The sequence below is a fragment of the Saccopteryx bilineata genome, chromosome 4 (assembly GCF_036850765.1).
Source record: "Saccopteryx bilineata isolate mSacBil1 chromosome 4, mSacBil1_pri_phased_curated, whole genome shotgun sequence".
Lineage (NCBI taxonomy): Eukaryota > Metazoa > Chordata > Mammalia > Chiroptera > Emballonuridae > Saccopteryx > Saccopteryx bilineata.
The window spans coordinates 52,013,945-52,036,231 of record NC_089493.1 but is presented as its reverse complement, the minus strand read 5'-3'; the positions used below and the strand labels follow the sequence as shown (position 1 = coordinate 52,036,231).

At 42.3% G+C, this 22,287-nt stretch overlaps 1 protein-coding gene across 7 annotated transcripts in view; it reads left to right on the top strand.

The window, feature by feature from the left end:
* Positions 1–5,342: 5,342 nt before the first annotated feature.
* Positions 5,343–22,287, top strand: part of MAP2K5 (mitogen-activated protein kinase kinase 5) — a 288,637-nt gene continuing 271,692 nt past the window's right edge. For 3 of the 7 annotated variants that reach the window (XM_066276317.1, XM_066276316.1, XM_066276315.1), the window contains exons 1-2: positions 5,347–6,475; positions 13,598–13,646. In XM_066276317.1, coding sequence (XP_066132414.1) covers positions 6,341–6,475; positions 13,598–13,646 — 184 coding nt within the window. In that variant the 5' untranslated portion in view covers positions 5,347–6,340. Of the gene's footprint in view, positions 6,476–13,597; positions 13,647–22,287 lie in introns of all 7 variants that reach the window. The other 4 variants (XR_010731284.1, XM_066276318.1, XR_010731283.1 and 1 more) reach the window with 3 other exon arrangements.

Below are 22,287 nucleotides of genomic sequence, written 5' to 3'. Positions count from 1 at the left end.
TCTTCTTGAGGCAGTGAGTCCCTTTGAAGGGGTTCAGAGAGGCAGCAGGAAAATTCCCTAGGTAGATATGGAGAGAATTCTTAAACTGGGCAGAGGATTGGACTGGTGATTTTGTAAAGTTTCCTTTAACTCTTCAATTTTATTATCAGTCTTGAATGCCTTTGTCTGATTCCCAATCACACTATTTTAGTTTGGTATTTATTGCTGTTCCACTATGTGTATAATGCAAAGAGCCTTGATTTGAAAATTTAAAAATATGGTTTAAGGTCTCTTGCTGTACCATTACTGAAGAAAAATTAGAGTTTTCTAAGTCTTAGTATTTTCACATATACACTAAGAAAATTATCTAACACATAGCCTTTATTTATGTCAGGCCCTAGACTAAGCATGTTACACATATTAACTCATTTAATTCTATCATAACAACCTTATGAATTAGGCAATACTTTTATGTCCACTTTTTAGCTATGGAAATCAAAGTCTCGCCCAAAGACACGCATGGTGTTATTCCAATCCCTGCAGTCTGTCTAAAGAGTTCACGTTCTTAACCATTCCTCCATACTTTTCTATAACGTACAGGATAAGACTGTTAGATAATAGATGTGTGCTTTGCAAGCTGTAAAGTGCCACAAAAACATGAGATATATTTTGTTAATTAATATAAAGAAAATAATATAGAAATGCTTAAATAATGAAAAGAGAGAAATAATAAAGCTTAAGTGATTTGTGCGAACAGCAGCCTACTTCACCTAAAGGAAAATGTATTATGTGGAAATGAAATCTACTGACATTTTAATGAACTAATTCATTTTAAAGCATCTAAAATGCATAGTACTTGGCACACAGTAGGCACTCCATGAATATCTACTAAAATGTCATTTCTGCCAGAATTGGTCTGTTGTTTTTGTTTTTTCCATTCCTGCCAAAACAAAAGAAAGCAGACCTTCCTGTTATACTTTCAGGGGTGTGTGTCTAATGATTTTTGTCCATTTCTTTTTAATATTCTTTGTTTAAAAAACTAATATAGCCTGACCAGGCAGTGGCGCAGTGGATAGAGCATAGGACTGGGATGCGGAAGGACCCAGGTTCGAGACCCCGAGGTAGCCAGCTTGAGCACGGGCTCATCTGGTTTGAGCAAAAGCTCACCAGCTTGAGCCCAAGGTCGCTGGCTCAAGCAAGGGGTTACTCGGTCTGCTGAAGGCCCACGGTCAAGGCACATATGAGAAAGCAATCAATGAACAACTAAGGTGTTGCAATGCACAACGAAAAACTAATGATTGATGCTTCTCATCTCTCTCCGTTCCTGTCTGTCTGTCCCTGTCTATCCCTCTCTCTGACTGTCTCTGTCTCTGTAAAAAAAACCCAAAAAAACTAATATATAATTAAGCACTGTGAGGAAAATGCTGATGTTTATTATTTGGTTGTTACTGCTATTGTAAACTGTATCTTTTTAAAATTAAAATTTCAAAGACATTATTGCTGGTGTGTAGAAATGCGGTGTGTAGAAATGCAACATACTTTTTAAAAAAAGCTTTTTTATTTTGTAAGTTTTACATTAATAGGATAGTTGCAAATATAATACAGAGAGTTTCCATATACTATCATCTAGGTTCCCTTAATATTATCATCTTACATAGTCATTGTACATATGTATATCAAAACCAAAAAGTCAACATTGGTGTATTATTACTAAACTCCAGACTTTATTAAAATTTCACCAGTTTTTCATTACTGTCCTTCTTCTGTTCCAGCATTCCATTGAAGGTTACTACATTACATTTAATCATCATGTTTCTGTAAGTCTCCTCAGGTCTGTGACAATTTGTTTTTGGGTTTTTCTTTATGACCTTGACAATTTTGAGGAGTACTTGTCAAGTATTCTGTAAATGTCCCTTAACTTGGGTCTCATTTTTCTCTCATGATTTGATTGGATTGTGATTTTTTGGGAAGAAGACCACAGAGGTCAAATGCCCTTCTTATTGCAACATATCAGAGAGTCCACGATATCAGCATGACATGACTGGTTAGCCTTGATCACTTGGTTAGGACAGTATCAGCCAGGTTTCGCCAATGAAAAGTTAGTTTTCATTTTCTATTTTAAAAACTCAGTTAATGAACAAGTATTTGAGTATTATATGCAAGGGCCCACATTCAGCACTGAAAGAGACAAGTGGAACTCTTAAACATAGAAGGCAGTCAACATTTTGTTATAAAATTTGCCGTTCAATGGGAGACTGTAATGGCTGTCTCAGTCTTGGTGCTGGTGGAAAGGCAAAGGAGCAAGTGAGGTTCAAGACAGGCAGGAGGCGCTTATAGTAGTTGCATTCCTATCACTCAATCCACTTTGCCTTCAAAATCCACTCATTCATTCAACAAAAGTGAAGTGCCCACTGTGTACCAGGTGCTATTTTTAGGTAGTAGGAATATGGCAGGGAATAAAACACATACAATTCCATTTCCTCATAAAGTTATAGTTTAGTGGGAAGACAAACAAATGAATAAAACATATGATATGTTAAATGGTAGTAAGTGCCATGAGATATATAAACTAGGAAAGGGAACTAGGAATCACGCGCACCAGTGTGCCTGTATAGGTGGGTGGGGTGGGTTTGAGGCTGGTTTGCAGTTTTCAATAGTGTGCTAAGGGAAAGCCTCAGCAAGAAGGTGACATTTAAGTCAAGACCTGCAGAATGTGAGGGAGTGAGCCGTGTGGATATTGGGGGTAACAGCAATCCAGGCAGAGGAAATGGCAAATGCGAAGGCCCTGAGGTGGGATGTCTAGTACGTTCGTTCAAGAACAGTGAGAAAGAGGCTGATGAGAATAAGGGAGGGTGGTAGGAAACGAGGTTTGAGTGTTCAGAGGTTGTGGAGTACAGAATGAGTAGAGTTTTGTAGGTCAAGAAAAGGACGTTAGTTTTTACTTTGCTCAAGCTAGGAAGCCATCTGAAGAATTTTGACCAAAGGAGTGACTTGATCTAACTCTGGCGAAGGGGTTGACAATAGGCTGTTGGGAGTAGGGGCAAGGGTGGAAACAGAGAATTAGAGGAGAAATATGGTAGTTTGGACTATAGCAGTGAAGTGGTGGGAAGGGGTCAGATTCTGGGTAAAGGACTCAAGATTGAGAGCAAGGTAAAAAGAGATGAAAAAAAAACCCCACCTCTCTGATTTTATAGTAAAACGTAATTTCCCTAATTAAAAAAAATCACTTTACAGCCCTGGCCGGTTGGCTCAGTGGTAGAGCATCGGCCTGGCGTGCAGAAGTCCCGGGTTCGATTCCCGGCCAGGGCACACAGGAGAGGCGCCCATCTACTTCTCGACCCCTCCCCCTCTCCTTCCTCTCTGTCTCTCTCTTCCTCTCCCGCAGCTGAGGCTCCATTGGAGCAAAGATGGCCTGGATGGCTCTATGGCCTCTGCCTCAGGTGCTAGAGTGGCTCTGGTCTCAACAGAGCGACGCCCCGGAGGGGCAGAGCATCGCCCCCTGGTGGGCATGCCGGTGGATCCCGGTCGGGCGCATGCGGGAGTCTGTCTGACTGTCTCTCCCCATTTCCAGCTTCAGAAAAATACAAAAAAAAAAAAAAAAAAAAAGTCACTTTACAACAAAAGATAAATAACTGTTTTTAAAAGTGGGCAAAGGATTTGAATAGATAATTCTCCAAAGAAGATATACAAATGGCCAACAGCATAAGAAAAGATGCTCAACACCACTAATCTCTAGGAAAATGCAAATCAAAACCTCACACCCATTAGAATGGTTACTGTCAAAGATACAGAAAAGAGCCCTGGCCGGTTGGCTCAGAGGTAGAGCGGGCCTGGCGTGCGGGGGACCCAGGTTCAATTCCTGGCCAGGGCACATAGGAGAAGCGCCCCCCCCCCCCTTCCTCTCTGTCTCTCTCTTCCCCTCCCGCAGTCCAGTCAAGGCTCCATTGGAGCAAAGATGGCCCCGGCGCTGGGGATGGCTCCTTGGCCTCTGCCCCAGGCTCTAGAGTGGCTCTGGTCGCGGCAGAGCATCGCCCCCTGGTGGGCAGAGCGTTGCCCCTGGTGGGCCTGCCGGGTAGATCCTGGTCGGGCGCATGCGGGAGTCTGTCTGACTGTCTCCCCGTTTCCAGTTTCAGAAAAATACAAAAAAAAAAAATATACAGAAATGTTGAAGATGTGAAGAAATTGGAACCCTGTGCACTGTCTGTAGGTATGTAAAATGGTGCCAACATTGTGGAAAACAGTACTGAGGTTCCTTAAAAAAATTAAAACTAGGATTATCACATGATCCAGCAATTTCACTTCTGGGTATACAACCAAAAGAATTGAAAGTATAAATTGAGTTGGTTTTCCCCATAGCACTATGAATAAAAAAGCCATTTTAACAACTCATAGGTTCATAGAAAATCTCTAGTTTTGTGGTCTATTTTCGCTAATAATAGGAAATGAAGTTTCAATAAAGAGTACATGGGGACTTTGAGCAAATGGCTTATTTTTCACAGGGCTGAAGTGCAGGTGGAAAGGGGCAATTCCTAGAATATCCGGAGGATCTGAGTAAATTAATTTCTACCTAAGTTATTAATTTACAATAACTGAAAAGAGATCATTTGTCTCCTACATGGACCTTTCAAATTAAATATGAGAAACCCAGGCAGAGAAAATATATGCAGAAAAATTTTTGATATTATTCCGAAGCTAACCAACATTTAAAATATTATTTTCTCTAGCATTAATTAACTACCTGACTGTTGGAAAGGGAAAACGACACCCTCCCCCCACCAGTTTATACAGAATTCAGCCCCCAAAGTAAAGCGATATGTGGACAAACCTATACTTTGCCATTTTTAAACACATGTCTGTACAGGCACCATAGATCAGCAAAATTACGCACTTAAAAATCGGAGGTTAACAAGGCACTTAAAAAATAACCAAGGGTCATTGCTACTGCCTGTGACATCACCGATTGCGTACACATGGCTATCTACCTGAACACTGATGGACTAGACCGGATAGTTTTTGCAACCGTTTAATAAGAGAAGATGATACCACTGGTGCAGCTGGCTCCGGGCAGTTACAGCTCTGAGTTTCTTTACGGTTGCTTTCGAATTGGGAGCTGTTTGCTATTTCTGGGCAATCGTGGGGTAAAGACCCTCCCTGGAGACTTTGTGGGGGGGGGGGAGGAAGACCCTCACTGAAAAAGTCATATGCTTTGCTAATGTGGGTGAAAGTTGTCGAGCCTCTAGATCTGTGACTAGGAAGAAAGAAAAGAAAAAGACAACTACATTTTTAGCCCTTGCCTTGCTCTTGCCGATTTGGGGCACAAACCCCCAACGTTTAGGTACCCGGCTTGACAAGCAGAGAGCGCAGCAGTTCCGGCTTTCTGAGGCGTCTGCAAAGGCAAACAGGACGCAATTTTCAGCCTTCAGTGTTTTTTTGGCGGACTCCAGCGATGCCTGTTTCCTTCTTCGAGTGTTAGATGTTTTCAGCTAGCTTTCTCTAACAAGAGTCGGGAGAGGAAAGGCAGTTCTCGGTCGCCGCGGACTGCCACTGGGCGTGTGAGGAGGTGCTTGCGGTCCCCACTCCTAGCCCCGCGCCGCGCGCTCGCTCCTGGGTCCCGCCCTCCGGGGCGTGGGGGCGGGGCCAGTTGGGAGCTGCCCTCTTCCAACATGGCGCCGCGGGAGGCGGGTTCCGCTCGTCGGCTCCCCTGGTTCCGGCGCCGCGCATTTTGGTTCCGGAGTAACTGCGCGTTTGCTGCCGCCTTTCTCCTCCTCCCGCTGCTACCACCGCTGGGACTCACGAACTCGGGCGGCCGGGGCTGAGCCCGCGTGCACCGCGACGGGGCTCGGGTTGGGGTAGAGGGCTCACCTCCGATCCTCCTGCGGACGGCGCCCCCCTTCCTCTCTCTTAGTCAGTCCGGCTGCCCCGGGGCTTCTTCCTGACAGTCCTAGACTGAGTCCCCTCCAGTCTGGGACCCTGTCCTCGTCCTCTGAGGAGGAGTGGACACTTGCCGCTGTCTTCCCCTAAACCGGGAACTTCTCTCTGCCGTCTCCTCACACCCACACAGACGGCCGGGAGTTGCACGATCCCATTTTCTCCCTTTTCCAACTCTAGAACCTTCTGACCTCCGTTAGTTCCTACTGGTCCCTGCCCCTTACCCCGTCCACGCTCACAGGGAGACATCCCTCCACCCCGTACATCTGGGCCTGGGTCCGTGCCAGCGGCCCCTTTCCTGACCGCCCCTCCTCTCTGATATTCCTCACCCTCTGTCCTCTTCGCCTCGGTCCCCTTGGAACCCCTTGGAGACCCCGCCCAACCAGGGGTCATGGATACCCCTAATCCCAGGATGTGAGCCTGTTAACCTGTAATGCTGTGGCTGGCCTTTGGCCCCTTCCATGCCATGGAGAACCAGGTGCTGGTGATTCGCATCAAGATTCCAAATAGGGGCGCGGTGGACTGGACAGTGAACTCGGGGCCGCAGTTACTCTTCAGGGATGTGCTGGTGAGTGTCAATCTCAGTGTCCAACTCTCAGCGAGGAGGGCGCAGGGATTTGTGGAGTAGGCAGCATCTGACCACTGAACCTTACTCTGGTGGTCAGAGCTAGTGGAGGTGGCCATTCCTGGCCTGGGAGGGCAGTTTTATTGCTTCACCACAAGCACCAACTAGATGCACGGACTGAAATCTGGCAGATGTGCAGGGCCCTGGAAAAACAGAGATGATCAAATTGAACCCCTACCCTCAAGTAGCTCACGGACTAGGCTGGGGCATAGGCCCACAGACAACCAACTGGGATATAGAAAGCTGAGTCTAGAAAAGATTTTTTTCTCCAAGTGTTTCTTGGAATGTCCCTGGCCAAATTCCAGCCATGTCTTTCCACTGAGTTCCCTGAACTTGGTGACCAGCAAGAAAGGGAAACAAGACAGCTGTAACTTACTTACCATGTTTCATCAAACATGAGGTGCTTTTTTTTTTTTTTTTTTTTTTTTTGGAGAGAGAGGCAGGCAAAAAGGGAGAGAGATGAGAAGCGTCAACTCAAGTCATAGTTGTGTCACTTGTTCATTGATGGCTTATCATACCTGCCTTGAGGGAAGCGATGTCTTAGGCCAACCCAGTGACCCCTTGCTCAAGCCAGGGACCTTTGGATTCAAGCCAGTGACCATGGGATCATGTTGATCCACGCTCAAGCTGGTGAGCCTGTGCTAAGCTGGTGACCTCGGGGTTTCAAATTTGGGATGCTCTATCCACTGGGCCACCGCCAGTCTGGCAGAGTGTCATTGGTTTTAAGATATTATTTTGGCCCTGGCTGGTTGGCTCAGCGGTAGAGCGTCGGTCTAGCGTGCGGAGGACCCGGGTTCGATTCCCGGCCAGGGCACACAGGAGAAGCGCCCATTTGTTTCTCCACCCCTCCGCCGCGCTTTCCTCTCTGTCTCTCTCTTCCCCTCCCGCAGCCAAGGCTCCATTGGAGCAAAGATGACCCGGGCGCTGGGGATGGCTCTGTGGCCTCTGCCTCAGGTGCTAGAGTGGCTCTGGTCGCAACATGGCGACGCCCAGGATGGGCAGAGCATCGCCCCCTGGTGGGCAGAGCATCGCCCTTGGTGGGCGTGCCGGGTGGATCCCGGTCGGGCGCATGCGGGAGTCTGTCTGACTGTCTCTCCCTGTTTCCAGCTTCAGAAAAATGCAAAAAAAAAAAAAAAAAGATATTATTTTATGCTCATTAAATTGTGTCATGCTACACATTATACAAAATAGCCTGATTTCACAGATATTGAAATAGGGTGAAATGTGCATTTTAGAATCAGTGATGTGTTCTTGCTTTCATAATAAATGTGTTTGAAATAAAATCGTGGAATGTGAGAAGCCAGTGTAATCTGCTTGGAGGTGGCCTGTTGAACCCTCTTTTTTTTTTTTTTTTTTTTTTGCAGATAGGAGGAACAGTGATGTGAAATGACTTTTCCAAAGCCCTCTTGCTTGTGAATTGGGGAGTCAGTACCAGAGCTCAGATTCCTTACTTTTACTAGTATTTATTTCCGCATACTGTAGTGGCCTTCTCATCTGTTGGCATTCATTTGAGATAGACAGTGTATTGTGTCATTTTATTGAAGAGTGGAGGCATCAAAGGCAGCGCTCACATACCAAGAAGTACATTGCAAGTACAGTACCAGATCTATACTGGAACTTACCTGCAAGATAAGATAGAGCCTGGTGGGGTTCTTGGCAAGAGGAAGATCTGTAATGTGATTTTCGGTTGTCAGAGGTTACCCAGTCAGAATTTAATTCCTATACCTTTGTTTTGAGTTCTGGATATTACTGACCACCCACCATTCAGATTTTCAGGTGTCTGGGCTAGGAGCGCAGAGGCTAGAGTAAACCAGCAACCTCCACTCTTGTACACCAAATACCATCCTCTTTGCAGCCAGAGTTCTCCACACACTCATATCCACATACCATAGTTCCCCATGTATAAGACGCCCCTTAGTTTTACGGCCTGAAATTTGAAAAAAAAAATGTATTACATAAAGTTATTGAACTCAAGTTTTATTCATCATAAAATTCATACAACTCCTTATCACTGTCAAAACTCCCACCCATTAGCTTGTCCTCATCTGTGTCTGATGACGAATCACTGTCTTCATATATTGCCTCATCCTCAATTCCATCTATGGCATTTGAAATGCCACACTTCTTAAATGACTTGACAATCACTGTATAAGACGCATCCAGTTTTTAGACCCCAAATTTTTCCAAAATGGTGCGTCTTATACATGGGGAAACAACGTAGGTTTCCCTTCATGGTAAGGTCCAAGCTACGTAATATGGTCCTCTGGACTCACCTTGACTGGCTTGTGTTTGCCTGACACTAGCTTCATTTCTCACTACAGCCCAGTGAGCGTCTTGTGCTTCAGCCATTTAGAATTATCCTTGAGTTTTCCCAGATGCCCACTTGGCCCTTCTTCAGCTCGCCAACTCCCACCCGTCCTTCAAAGCCCAGCTTTACTTTTCCTCCGTATTAGTCTTGGTTATTTGCCCCTCCACTGTGTTCCCACAGCCTTGTTCCAGCAAAGCACACCTGTTGTGTCATAATTTTGTCTGTCTCCTCCACGAGATGATAAACTTCTGGAGGAGACAGCCATCTCTGGTTCTTTTCTGGTTTTGGTGCTTCACAGGACCCTGAAATATTAGTTAAATGAGGGAGCTTCAAAGAGGATGCATGCAATTATGGTTTTGTGGGCAGCACACTGAGTTTTGAATATAAAAATTTGGGTTTAATGGCAAGCAGTTCCATTAACTAGGCAAGTCACTCTACCTTTCTGAGCCTCAGTTTCCTTACTTGTAAAATAGGAATAACTATCTCAGAGACTTGTAAAGATTACATGAGATTGTTTCTCTGATAAGAGAGACATGAGCTTCCTTTCACTTATTTAAGATATCAGAGGCATTAAGTAGAATGATACAGTGTTTAAAAACAAAGTCTGGAGCTAACTACCTGGGTTTAAATTGCAAGCTCTCCCAGACTCCTTTGGGTAAGTGTCTTCTGTGTCTCAGTTTCTTCATCTGTTATAAAAAAAATTTTTTTTAAAGGATTGGGGGAATAAAAATACTGGCTACCTCACAATTCTCAGGACTACTGGAGTTGATGCATGTCAAGCACTCAGAAAAATCTAAATCATAGTAAGTGCTCTGTAGTGATGGTTACAACATAAGGGATAGGGGCTGTGTCTTCTGCTTCTTGATCATCTCTCCACTGTACTTTGGCCCAAGGCCAACTGGCCTACAAGTGAACTTGGTACAAGTGGTCTCACTAGAGAACAGACTGCCGTATGCTTGCTCAGGTAAGCACAGGTGCAGCATGTTCTGTCAGGAAGGTCTGATGAAGGGCTTGTGCCGATGGTTGCTGCCCTGTCTCCTAGTGCTCCTTAAAGTTCTTTGAACTGGAAGCCCAGATCCTGGAAGATCTCATTTGTTCATCAATAAATTGGCAAAATACCAATAGATAGATCAGCAACTCTAGCTTGGAACTTTAAAAAATTAAAGTCAAATGAAACCTGAAAGCATCCCCTTCATCTAATATAGCCCTCCTCAGCCCAGTTTTCAAGTGAAGAGGCATGAATGCCAGAGGGGGGACATGCTAAAGACACACAGCTAGTTTTTGGCAGAACCAGACACAGAAGCCAGAACAAGTTTGTACTCCCTGAGTCAGCTGTGACTGAGAGTGCTTTGGAACAGGAGTCAGGACTTGAGGGCTCCAGTCACAACCCTTCCAATAGCTGGGAGACCCTGGGCAAGTCACTTGCCACTTTGGGCCTGTGCCCTTTGCCTCAATTAATTAGGGACTGGCTGCATTGTAAGATCTAGCTGGTGCTCAAGGGCAAAAACATTTGGGTTATCTCTTTTTCATCTTTGCAAGTTTCTCTTCTGTGGAGATGTAGTACAATTTTAGGAGAATTGTGCAGGAGATCTGAATGTCGTGAATTAGTGAGTCATAGGAGAGCATGTTACCCTTTCCCCTTGTTTGAGTCCTGTCTCCCGAGTCCCAGTTCAGGTATCCCCTCATCTGTGAGATTCTGTTTATACCGAGCCTGTGATTGTTTCTTCCTCCTGAGTGAGCAAATACTACTTGCTACTTATGATTTTTGTTTGGCTCTTATTGTATTGTAAGTACCTGTACTCTGTATTGTTAGTCTTCTGGGTTTGTCTCTATCACTGTGACCAGATTATAATCTCCCTAAATTATATTTTTCTATCCCCTACCTCTTTGTGTTCTTAATGATCCTGATACATTGTAAATACTTAATTATACTTTTGGTCTGTCAGAATTTTGACTGATTTATTGAAAGGAAGGAGAAGGAAAGAATGATAAAATGATGACTGTCAAGTTGTTTAAACTTATGTTTTCTTTGAAATCTCTTTAGGTTAGGTAAATGTTATCTTGAAATGAAGACTGGGCCATGTTGAAATAAATAACTTAGAATATAACTGGAAAATACAAATGAAACTATTAGATGTGCCCTGCTTAGAGATGACCAGTAGATCTTGACTAATTTTCAGATTTCTTTTTTTATGGTTTGGTCATTATGATAGCCCCCCCCCCTTAATTGCTTTAACGAAACAAAATGCTTCTCTCAGGCAGGTTTGCTTTCCTTTCTTCTTTCCCCACACTAGCTGTAAAACACATGTGGTCCCTCGTTTATTTTGATGGGCAGAAGATGCCCTTGTTGCCCAGCAGGGTTTTCAGTTAGTTATTAGAGATCTGCTTTTTGATGGGGTCTGCTATTCATAAGTAGGAAATGTCCTATGTGAGTTTGGTAATACTGCAGAGTTAATATATCAAGATTGGTTGTCAGAATGATCAGAGTTCCTGGAAGAAGCCAGTGATAACCTAGACTTGAAGGGGTAGGGATTTTTTGTTTGTTTGTTTTTGTTTTTTCACATTCCCATTGGCTAGAAAATGGTCCTCAGTAAGTACTGTGGAAGGCTGAAGTAAGGAACGAATGACCATCCTCCACTGATTGTTGGGTGCTGAAATTTAGGGTTTCCTTATGAACGTAAGCTTTGTAATGCTAGCCATCAGTGTGACCTGTTTTATTTATTTAACAGATACTCATATGGGCACATGCTAGGCACTCTTCTAAGCACTTTATAATACTAACTAATTTAGTTCTACAAGGTTGGTACAGTTGTGATCTTATTTTACACAGAAGGAAACTGAGGCAGATCACTCAGCTAGTGAGTGTCAGAGCCAAGATCAAACCCTAGCAGTTTGCTCAGGTGCTCACTCTCAGGCTTTACACTGGCTGCCTGTATAGTTTATTTCATACTCACTCTACAGTTGCCGTTTACCTGTCAATAAATACTTTCTACCTACAAGTGTGTCAAAAGAAATATTTTAACCCTTTGACAAATAATTCCCCCAGAAGTTGATGTTTCACTTGCTAAGATGAGTCAGATGGAAAAAATAATTTACTTTGGCCCTAATGAGTGAGGGCTGCCTATGATAGTTCCCTTGGATCAATTTTATATGCAGATTTATTTTTGAAAAAAAATAAATAAAGGCACTGTAGAGGCAAGGTTATTGTGCAAATTACTACTGCAGCAAAAACTTCTGAACTGCCTTCAGAAAGAAGTCGCAGCGGCACTCGGCTAAGTGTCCCGCTTAGAGGGGTTTGCGGGCTACCTGCTGGGAAGTACTTCCCCTGCGTCAGTCAGCTTGGTGTCAGCTCTGACACAGCCCAGAGGGACGTTGTGGCAGAGCTACCCAGAGAGCAAGCAGGTTTGCAGGCCATTTGGGGTCACTTTCCCTAGAACTGAAGGTTTCTCAAAGGTGTTCTGTGCCTCTTTAAGCTGTCTCTGTAGACTAATTTTCAAGTATTTTTAACGTGATAGATTCATTTAAACATTGATAACAGATTATATTCAGTTTTTAAAATTTTTTTGTAGGCTAGATCAACTTTATTTTAGTGTATTTAAAGATATATTTTTCTGTTGCTTAAGAATAAAGATTGATAAGAATTGTTTGTATTATTAATTGTAGCTTAATAGTTTTTATCATCACAGAAACTTGTTTTTTGAGCTTTTCCCACTATGAATGCAAGGCAAGATGTTACTCATTACATGTCAGGAATTTTATTTGTTGACTATCTACAATGTGTCAGGTTAGCTTATATTTATTATATTTTCAATTTAATTTTCACATTACCTCTATAAGTATTACTAGACCCATATTGGAGGATAATGAAATTGGGCTCAGAAGGGTTAAGTATGTTTCCAATCACACAGCTAGTTGGTGCAGAGCTGGGATTCATACCCAGGCCAGTCTGACTTCCAAACTTTATATTCTTTACACTGCATTACATTCCACAGCCTGCCATAAAAGAAACCATTTTTTTGGCCCTGGCCGGTTGGCTCAGCGGTAGAGCGTCGACCTGGTGTGCGGGGGACCCGGGTTCGATTCGCGGCCAGGGCACATAGGAGAAGCGCCCATTTGCTTCTCCACCCCCCCCCTTCCTCTCTTTCTCTTTCTTCCCCTCCCGCAGCCAAGGCTCCATTGGAGCAAAGATGGCCCGGGCGCTGGGGATGGCTCCTTGGCCTCTGCCCCAGGCGCTAGAGTGGCTCCGGTCGCGGCAGAGCAACACCCTGGAGGGGCAGAGCATCGCCCCCTGGTGGGCAGAGCGTAGCCCCTGGTGGGCGTGCCGGGTGGATCCTGGTCGGGCGCATGCGGGAGTCTGTCTGACTGTCTCTCCCCGTTTCCAGCTTCAGAAAAAATACAAAAAAACCCCCCCAAAACAAACCCATTTTTTTTGGTAAATATACAACAGTGTCTTTGTATACACTGTTGAATTGAGAGTGAAAGATTGTGTTATTAATATGAAGTAGAAAAGATTTTGTAAAGATCTACCCCCGCCCCCCCCCCCCCCCCCCCAACAGCTTCCACCTTTACCTCCTGAATAGAGATTGAAACTCTGGGTTTACATTGCTGAGCTAAGTGTGATTATGAGCTAATGTTTTTATAGTTTATGCCCACATTTCAAAAATCTTTTCCAGGTCCTCATATTTCCTCTAGGATTTGCCACATGTTAGCAATAAAGAAGATGGCTAATTGTGTTTCTTTATTCTTTCTTTGTTTAGGATGTGATAGGCCAGGTTCTGCCTGAAGCAACAACCACAGCATTTGAATGTAAGTCTGGCTTGTATACTTTCTTCACTGTTTCTGCAGTAATTTTTCAAAGGGTTTATGGGTTGCATTACTTTAGAAACTGACAAAAACCGATTATTTATGATCATCATATGGTACATTTAAATATTTATAAATTAATGCATGTTTAATGATGATACTTAACTGAGTAATATTTTCTTATTTAATCATATCTTGGGTGTGCATATTTCTATAATATAGCTTTAATTACCAGCATGACCTTTATCTGCTCTTGCTCCTCACTGCAATAATATTGCAGGGTAAAATGAAACCTGTAAACTACCTATAGGCCAATGATTATTGATTAAGAGGTTTTAATCCATTGCTGCTTTAAAATAGCAGCAGAATAGAGCTTTTAAGTGAACACTGAATAGAGTAATTCTGCTTTAATGGGGCTTGGCATGGCTCTAGATGGTGCAGCAACATTTCAGGTCTGGAGTCCTTTCCCCCATAACCCTCCATACCAAATCAGTTGGCTTAGGGATGGGGGAAGGGCAGGGTACCAGAAAGCTGGTTTTGACATGAGCCAGGTCACTGCAGGAGAGGTCAGGGTCTGAGTAATGCTAAGGTGAGAGTTTTGTTCGTAGCTCTGGCATTGAGAAGGATAATGGATTAGTAACTGCAGTTTTCATCTTTTTTTTTTTTTAAGGTGAGTACCACTTTCCATGTGGAAAATGAATGGTTTCTCCATATGACAGTGTACTTTTTATTCTTGTGTTTAAACAGATGGTTAATGACAGAGAGAGAGTACACTGTCCTTTGTTTTATTTATGTTCACTTTGGAGGACAATTTGCCAGTACTTACCAAAATATAGAATGTTTGACTCAGCAGATCTACTTTTAGGAAGTTGCCCAACAGAAAGACCTGCACATATGTTGAATGCCCTTCAAACAAAGTGTTCATTGTGAAATTATTTTTAATAGCAGAAAATTAGAAGTAAGCTAAATGCCTAAAATAACAGATTAAAGAATTATTTATTGATAATCTGAATCATTAAGCAGTGGCTATAAAGAATGAGTTAGGATTTTATGCATTGACATGAAAAGCAATCCATGATAGATTATTAAATAAATAGTCTATATGGCATGGTCCCATTTGGTAAAACTAACTCCTCCCAACTTCATGAATATATTGAAAGGATCTGAAGTTGCCCACTCCAGAGCTTTCCAGTGGTCTCCCCTGGAAAGGCAACTTGAGGGCTGGAGTGGCAGCAGGGTTGGCTGAATTAGCACACTTTTTACTTTATGTATTTCTCTATTGTTTGAATATTTTTCAACAATTATTACGTGGTCTTAAAAGCTACCTGAATAGGACTCTTAACCCTTTGAGTAGTGAGTGTTCTGTTAACCCTTTGAGTGAGGACATACATGAATGTTCGTACTACTGAAAGGGTTAAAATAATTACTATTTTATTGGCCACACTGGAATCTATGTACTATTAAAAAATAGTAAATATATCTCAAATACATATTAGTGTTGCTTTTTACATATTAGTTACTGCCCTTGCAGTAACTCCTTGGGGGTGCCAGGGAGTTCATGGGCAGTTTGATAGTTAGCATTTGGAGTACTTACTGTTGCCAGATGCTGTGCTGAGAGCATTCCTGGGATTGTCTCATTTAGTTTAACCTTCACAAGATCCCTACAAAGTACTTTGACAGACTGTTACTAGCTCTGTTTCAGTTGAGGAAAGGATATCTCTAAGCAACCTGCTCAGTCTTACCAGCTAGTAAAGATTAAAAGTCGGCTCCAGGGCATGTGTATACGTCTCAACTACGGCTGAGACTTGTTCTGAGAGTTGTCATAATTCTTGAAATCATGTATTCTGATTGTCCTTAAGTGTAGCATAAGAGAAGCTTTGTACTTCCTGCTTCCCCCAAAGTGGCTCAATCTACCTGTGCCCACAGGCTTTAAGAGTTAGGTTTGTAGTAATAATACTGATTACTTTACTGTAATTTATTGATGACCTGCTCTTTGCCAGGTAATGTACTAGATCAGTGGTAGTCAACCTGGTCCCTACCGCCCACTAGTGGGCGTTCCGGCTTTCATGGTGGGCGGTAGCGGAGCAACCAAAGTATAAATAAAAAGATAGATTTAACTATAGTAAGTTGTTTTAGAAAGATTTATTCTGCCAAACTTAGCGAAAATCTGACATAAAGTACTTGGTAAGTAATTATTATTATATGCTTTAACTTGCTGTAACTCTGCTTTATAAATTTTATAAAGTAAAGTTACTTCCCTACTTTATAAATCACCATTACTGTGGAACCAGTGGGTGGTTAGAAAATTTTACTACTAACAGAGATACAAGAGTGAGTGGTAGGTATAAAAAGGTTGACTACCCCTGCACTAGATGATTTACTTAGATTGTTGCTAATCTTTACAACAACTCTTTGAGGTAGGAAAATTATACGAAAATTATACCTGTGAGGAAACTGAAGCTTTGAGACATGAAATGATTGCCAGAGTTGATCAGCTAGGAAGTGATGGAGCCCACCTTCAAACACAGTTCTTTTTGAATATAAAACTTGCATTCTTTGTAAGCCAAGCATGTTGAAAGCCTGTGAAGTGGTTTATGTGTTTATGTGTTAAGTATGTTTTATGTGTTTATGATTTGTGAATCTGATAGAACAACTCTTGAAAAATTAAACTTGCATCAAAGAAATACTTAAGGTATTATATTTAATACTGAAAAATATGCCTAAATCTAACAGAAAAACATGTTTACATTTCTATACTGCTCACAGAAATTAGGGGATATTTCAAAATGAATATGAAGCGATAAAATATCCCCTGCTTTTTGTGAGCAGTATAGTTTAAGTCCTTAGACATCTCATTCCTTTTTATCTCCAACATGGGCAGGAGCTCTGTACCCATCTGCCTCTGGACCAGTTTTAGGTAAAAAAAAAAAACACAAAAAAAACGAAAACACACACAGACAAATAATGATAATTTTTGTGCTTAGATTATCAAGCACTTTCTGCCATGGCTGGATGGCTCTATTGGAGCATCATCCCAAAGCACAGAGGTTGCTGGTTTGATCCCCGACTAGGGCACATACAGAAACAGATGGATGTTCCTGTCTCTCTCTCTCTCCCTTCCTCTCTTTCTAAAAAAAATAAATTATTTAATTTTAAAAAATGATTATCAAATACTTTCTATTATAGACTTAAAATCCAAGGCTGGCTTTTTCATGATTGTTCTAAGGTGACCTTATTTTCTGAACCAAGGATCTGAACTAATAAATAGAATCTATGTATAAGAAACAGTTGGAAAGATGTAGTATGCAGGCTAATTTACTGATATTTTTGAGCTGTTTCAGTGGTTTATGGGTATGATAGAACAACTCTTGAGTACATAAAACTTTAATAAAAGAATATATATATACATTTTTTTAGCGAGTGAGAAAGAGACAGGAAGGGAGTGATACGAGAAGCGTCAACTCGTAGTTGTGTCGCTTTCAGTTGTTCATTGATTGCTTCTCGTATGTGCCTTGACTGGGGGGCTCAAGCCAGCGACCTTGGGCTTCAAGCTAGCTAACTTTGGGCTCAAGTTAGTAACCATGGGATCATTTCGATGATCCCATGCTTAAGCCAGTGAGCCCGCACTCAAGCTGGTGAGCCTGTGCTCAAGCCAGTGACCTCGGGGTTTTGAACCTGGGATGTCAGCGTCCCAGGTCAGTGCTCTAACTATTGTACCATCACCCGTCAGGCTCAAAGAATATAGTTACAGTAGTATATTTATTACTGAAAAGTATACCTCGCACCAATTGACTTCTTATACAGAAGAGGTGGTATTATATTTAGTGATACAGAAGTAGCAACTAGAGAAAGGACAGGCACCATCAGATTGACCTATTTTACTTAAATGTAGAGAAAAGAATTTGACTAAGTGGCAGAGAGGTCAAAGGTCAGGTAATCTTACACATTCTTTGGCTCTGAGAAATGCTCTCTTTGGTTAAATCTGCTCCCCCAGAGTGGTTCATTCCTCCATGCACATTTATGGGAGCACGTTACCCTTTGGGCCTGCTTTCTGGTTGGTTGTATGTCTTTCCCTTGCCTCGCTGGATTTTGAATGAATTGGTGATAGGGATCATGTTTTATTTCACTCTTGCTCTCTTAGTATTTAGCTTAGTGCTTTGTGGAAACACCCTTACTGAATAAAATGGAATGTTTTATGTCTGTATTCAAATGGAAATTATGAAAGGCATGTGACCTAAAGCCAAGTAAGTAATTTGCTTTTTTGGATTATTAGTTCTGTTGCCCAGCGTGGGATATAATTGGTTGGTAGTGGACAATTCATGCTCCAAATTCAGATTCCCACACTTGACTGGACCCTATGTCCTGAGGGGACTGAAGGCCTGTATTCTTTCTGACTTCAGTCTCTGGGGATGGTGTTTCTGAAGGGAGGTGGGCTGGATGAGGGGAGGGAGGCCCATTTATGCTGAATTCACCTCTTGGACTGATGGCCCAAAACCTCTTTTTCTTCTTACTCCTCCTTAATTTTTTCTTCCTTAAGAGAGTACAAATGAAAGTACTTTTCAATAGCTAGTGTTTAATATATTTTAAAATTTTTTTATTTATTATTATTATTTTACAGAGACATAGAGAGAGAGTCACAGAGAGGGATAGATAAGGACAAACAGACAGGAACAGAGAGAGATGAGAAGCATCAATCATCAGTTTTTCGTTGCGACACCTTAGTTGTTCATTGATTGCTTTTTTATATGTGCCTTGACCGTGGGGCTACCGAGTAACCCCTTGCTCATGCCAGTGACCTTGGGTTCAAGCTGGTGAGCCTTGCTGAAACCAGATGAGTCCACGCTCAAGCTGGCAACCTTGGGGTCTCGAACCTGGGTTGTCCACATCCCAGTCCAACTGGATACTCTATTCACTGTGCCACCGCCTGGTCAGGCTAATATTTTTTAAATTAAGAAGTTATAGATGATCTTTAAAAACTGTACAAGCAGCATAGACTAAAACAAAATGTAAAAGTCTCCATTTTCCCTAAGTCACTCATTAATAGTTTCTTCTGTATCTTTACAGAAATTTTTTCTGTACATATTGATATTATATATATACTACACTGGAACTAGTTTCCCCTGCCCACACTTAATAGTATATACATTGGGCCCCTTTTCAACATTAGTGTACACAGCCTAATTCTTTTGGATGACTACATTATACTTAATTTTATGGCTGTCACTTAATTATTTAACTATTGGTGGACCAGTTTTAAGTTTGTTACTGGTGTTTTAGTATTAGAAAAACTGCTGTGGTCAGCAGTGTGGTCTTGTATCTTTTCACATTATAGAAATATATTTCTAGGATAAATTCCTAGGAGTTGGAACTACTGAGACAAAGAGTACCCATATTTTACATATTAATAGCTATTACCATGTTGCTCTAAAAAAGGTAGAACCAATCTACACTCCCTCCAACAATGTTTGAAAATGCCTGTTTCCTTCTCCCCTCACCAGTTCTGGGTATTAGCAGACTTTTTAGTCAGTGTCAATTTGATAGGTGAAAAAGATTAATTATTGTTTTATTTTGTATTTCTTCAATTATAAATGAGCCTGAGCATCTTTTCGTTTGTAGCTTGGTCATTTGTATTTAAGTTCTGTGAACTATTTGTTACCTTTGCCAGTTTTTCTGTTAGGTTATTTGTCTTTTTCTGATTTAAAAGCTTTCCAATAATAAGAGAATTGGCCCTTTGTCTTATATGTTACAGAATTTTTGTGTAGTTTACTACTTCTCTTTCAGCTGGTTTTGGTTTTTTTTTTTCCACGGAGAAGTTTAAAGTTTTTACATGGTCAGGTGACTTCTAGATTTATGTCAAGCTTAGAAAGGTCTTCCACATTCCCGGATATTGAAAAACATTCATCGATATTCTCTTTTTTCTATTTTAATGGGGTTAAGCACAAACACACACATATATGTATGTTTGTATGTGTATTAGTTTTTTTTAACAGTGCGCATTTAATTTCTATTAAAAAGGATTTTTATTGTACTATATTCAGTTTATTTTGGTGAAAAGAGGAGTCATATGGAGATACTTTATTTTTCAAGCAGATAGACAGTTGGCCCCATATCAGTTATTGAATAATTCGTCTTTTCCCAGATGTGAGAGCACTTCTGAGATGAAGCTAAATTCTATAACCATAAAAAACCTTGTGTATTTGCATGTGTGGGCCCTACATATGCTGTAGGAGCCTGACATTTATATGGGCCCAAAGACCCCTGCCGATTTTCAGTTCGCTAACAGATTAATGAGTACACCAACACATGAGGTGATGAAAATCAACTGTGCCCACTAATGAGTTTCCTGTGCATCACTGTTCCATACGTTCCTCTCCCTGAATTTTTTCTAGATGAGTTACTGCTGTAAAATCACTGTGGGGCTGGTTGCTGGATAGTAAAATCTCACTGGTGACTCGAAAGTCTGTGGAGACAAATGCTGACGTCTACCTAGAAATACCATGTGACACCACTTTCCTATGACACTCTGACTTCACATAGTTTGGTCTGTAGCGCTCATAAATATCTTCGTACTTGTCAAACCGTATGTCTAAACTTCAGTTCAGAAAAATGGTCATAGGATAAATCTTTACTTAACGTCTTTCTTTAACCATGACCATTTTATACTTACTTCAGAATACTTTTCAGTTTCATGAATTTCTGGAAGATTATTTTGGGTGGAAGTTTTAAAATCAGTACATCATATTATTTTAAATTTGGCATAATATGGCCTTGGCCAGCTGGCTCAGTGGTAGAGTCTTGGCCAATGTGTGGAAGTCCTGGGTTCAATTCCTGGCCAGGTCACACAGGAGAAGCGCCCATCTGCTTCTCCACCCTTTCCCCTCTCTTTTCTCTCTCTCTCTTCCTCTCCTGCAGCCAAGGCTCCATTGGAGCAAAGTTGGCCGGGGTGCTGAGGATGGCTCCATGGCCTTGGCCTCAGGCATTAGAATGGCTCCAGTTGCAACAGAGCAACACCCCAGATGGACAGAGCATCGCCCCCTGGTGGGCATGCCGGGTGGATCCTGTTGGGTACATGCGAGAGTTTGTCTCTCTGCCTCCCTGCTTCTCACTTCAGAAAAATACAAAAATAAATAAATAAATTTGGCATAATATGACCACTTAAATCTAAATTACAATTATATAAGCTGTAAATTCTTAGAGTATAGAAAACAATTATAACTGATTACTGGAAAGATACTTGTAGGAGATAACTCCCCAGGTTCAAATAATAAAGGCTATCTCATTAATGGTTCACTTTGCTTTGGAGGAAAGTCTAAATCATAAAATATATGGAAATCAAAATATCTGGAAAAATAAAGTTTATTTTCTTAAACTATAGTATATGTAAAAGGTAAGTGGTTGTGTATAAGTAAAATTAGGTTAATGAGAAGTTGTAATTTGCAATAGACCTACACTGAGTCTAAAAATTACTTAATAGGTGGCCCTGGCTGGTTGGCTCAGCGGTAGAGCGTCGGCCTGGCGTGCGGGGGCCCCGGGTTTGATTCCTGGCCAGGGCACATAGGAGAAGCGCCCATTTGCTTCTCCACCCCCGCCCTCCTTCCACTCTGTCTCTCTCTTCCCCTCCCGCAGCCAAGGCTCCATTGGAGCAAAGATGGCCCGGGCGCTGGAGATGGCTCCATGGCCTCTGCCCCAGGCGCTAGAGTGGCTCTGGTCGTGGCAGAGCGACGCCCCGGAGGGGCAGAGCATCGCCTCCTGGTGGGCAGAGCATCGCCCACCCGTGGTGGGTGTGCCGGGTGGATCCCGGTCGGGCGCATGCGGGAGTCTGTCTGACTGTCTCTCCCCGTTTCCAGCTTCAGAAAAAAAAAAAAAATTACTTAATAGGTAAGAGTTAGTTAGTTATGCACCCTAGAATTTAAGATGATTTGAAGAGAGCTTTAATTTATTGGAATTTTGTTTCCAAATATTGATTCAAAAGTCCAATGAGTCTTTTGAGAATAATTGTTTATAGTAGTCTTGCTATTTTGCATGAGAATTATGAGGTTTGATTTTTTTACTCAAGCACCAGGCTGGATGTTTCTTGAAGGCAGTAGACAATACTGCTCATTTTTGAATCCCTGGAAAGCCTAACATAGTGCTTGGCATGTAATACTCAGTATGTCTTTCTGGAATGCATGGATGGTTGAAGGAATGAAGTAATAGGACAATGTTTTCAAATCACATCCATCAGCAAATTCTATTAGCTCTATCCTTTTTTTTTTTTTTGTATTTTTTTTTTTTAATATATTTTTCTGAAGCTGGAAACCGGGAGAGACAGTCAGACAGACTTCCGCATGCGCCCGACCGGGATCCACCCGGCACGCCCACCAGGGGCGATGCTCTGCCCCTCCCGGGGCGTCGCTCTGTTGTGACCAGAGCCACTCTAGCACCTGGGGCAGAGGCCAAGGGACCATCCCCAGCGCCCAGGCCATCTTTTGCTCCAATGGAGCCTTGGCTGCAGGAGGGGAAGAGAGAGACAGAGAGGAAGGAGAGGGGGAGGGGTGGAGAAGCAGATGGGCGCCTCTCCTGTGTGCCCTGGCCGGGAATCAAACCCGGGACTTCTGCACGCCAGGCTGACGCTCTACCACTGAGCCAAACGGCCAGGACCTAT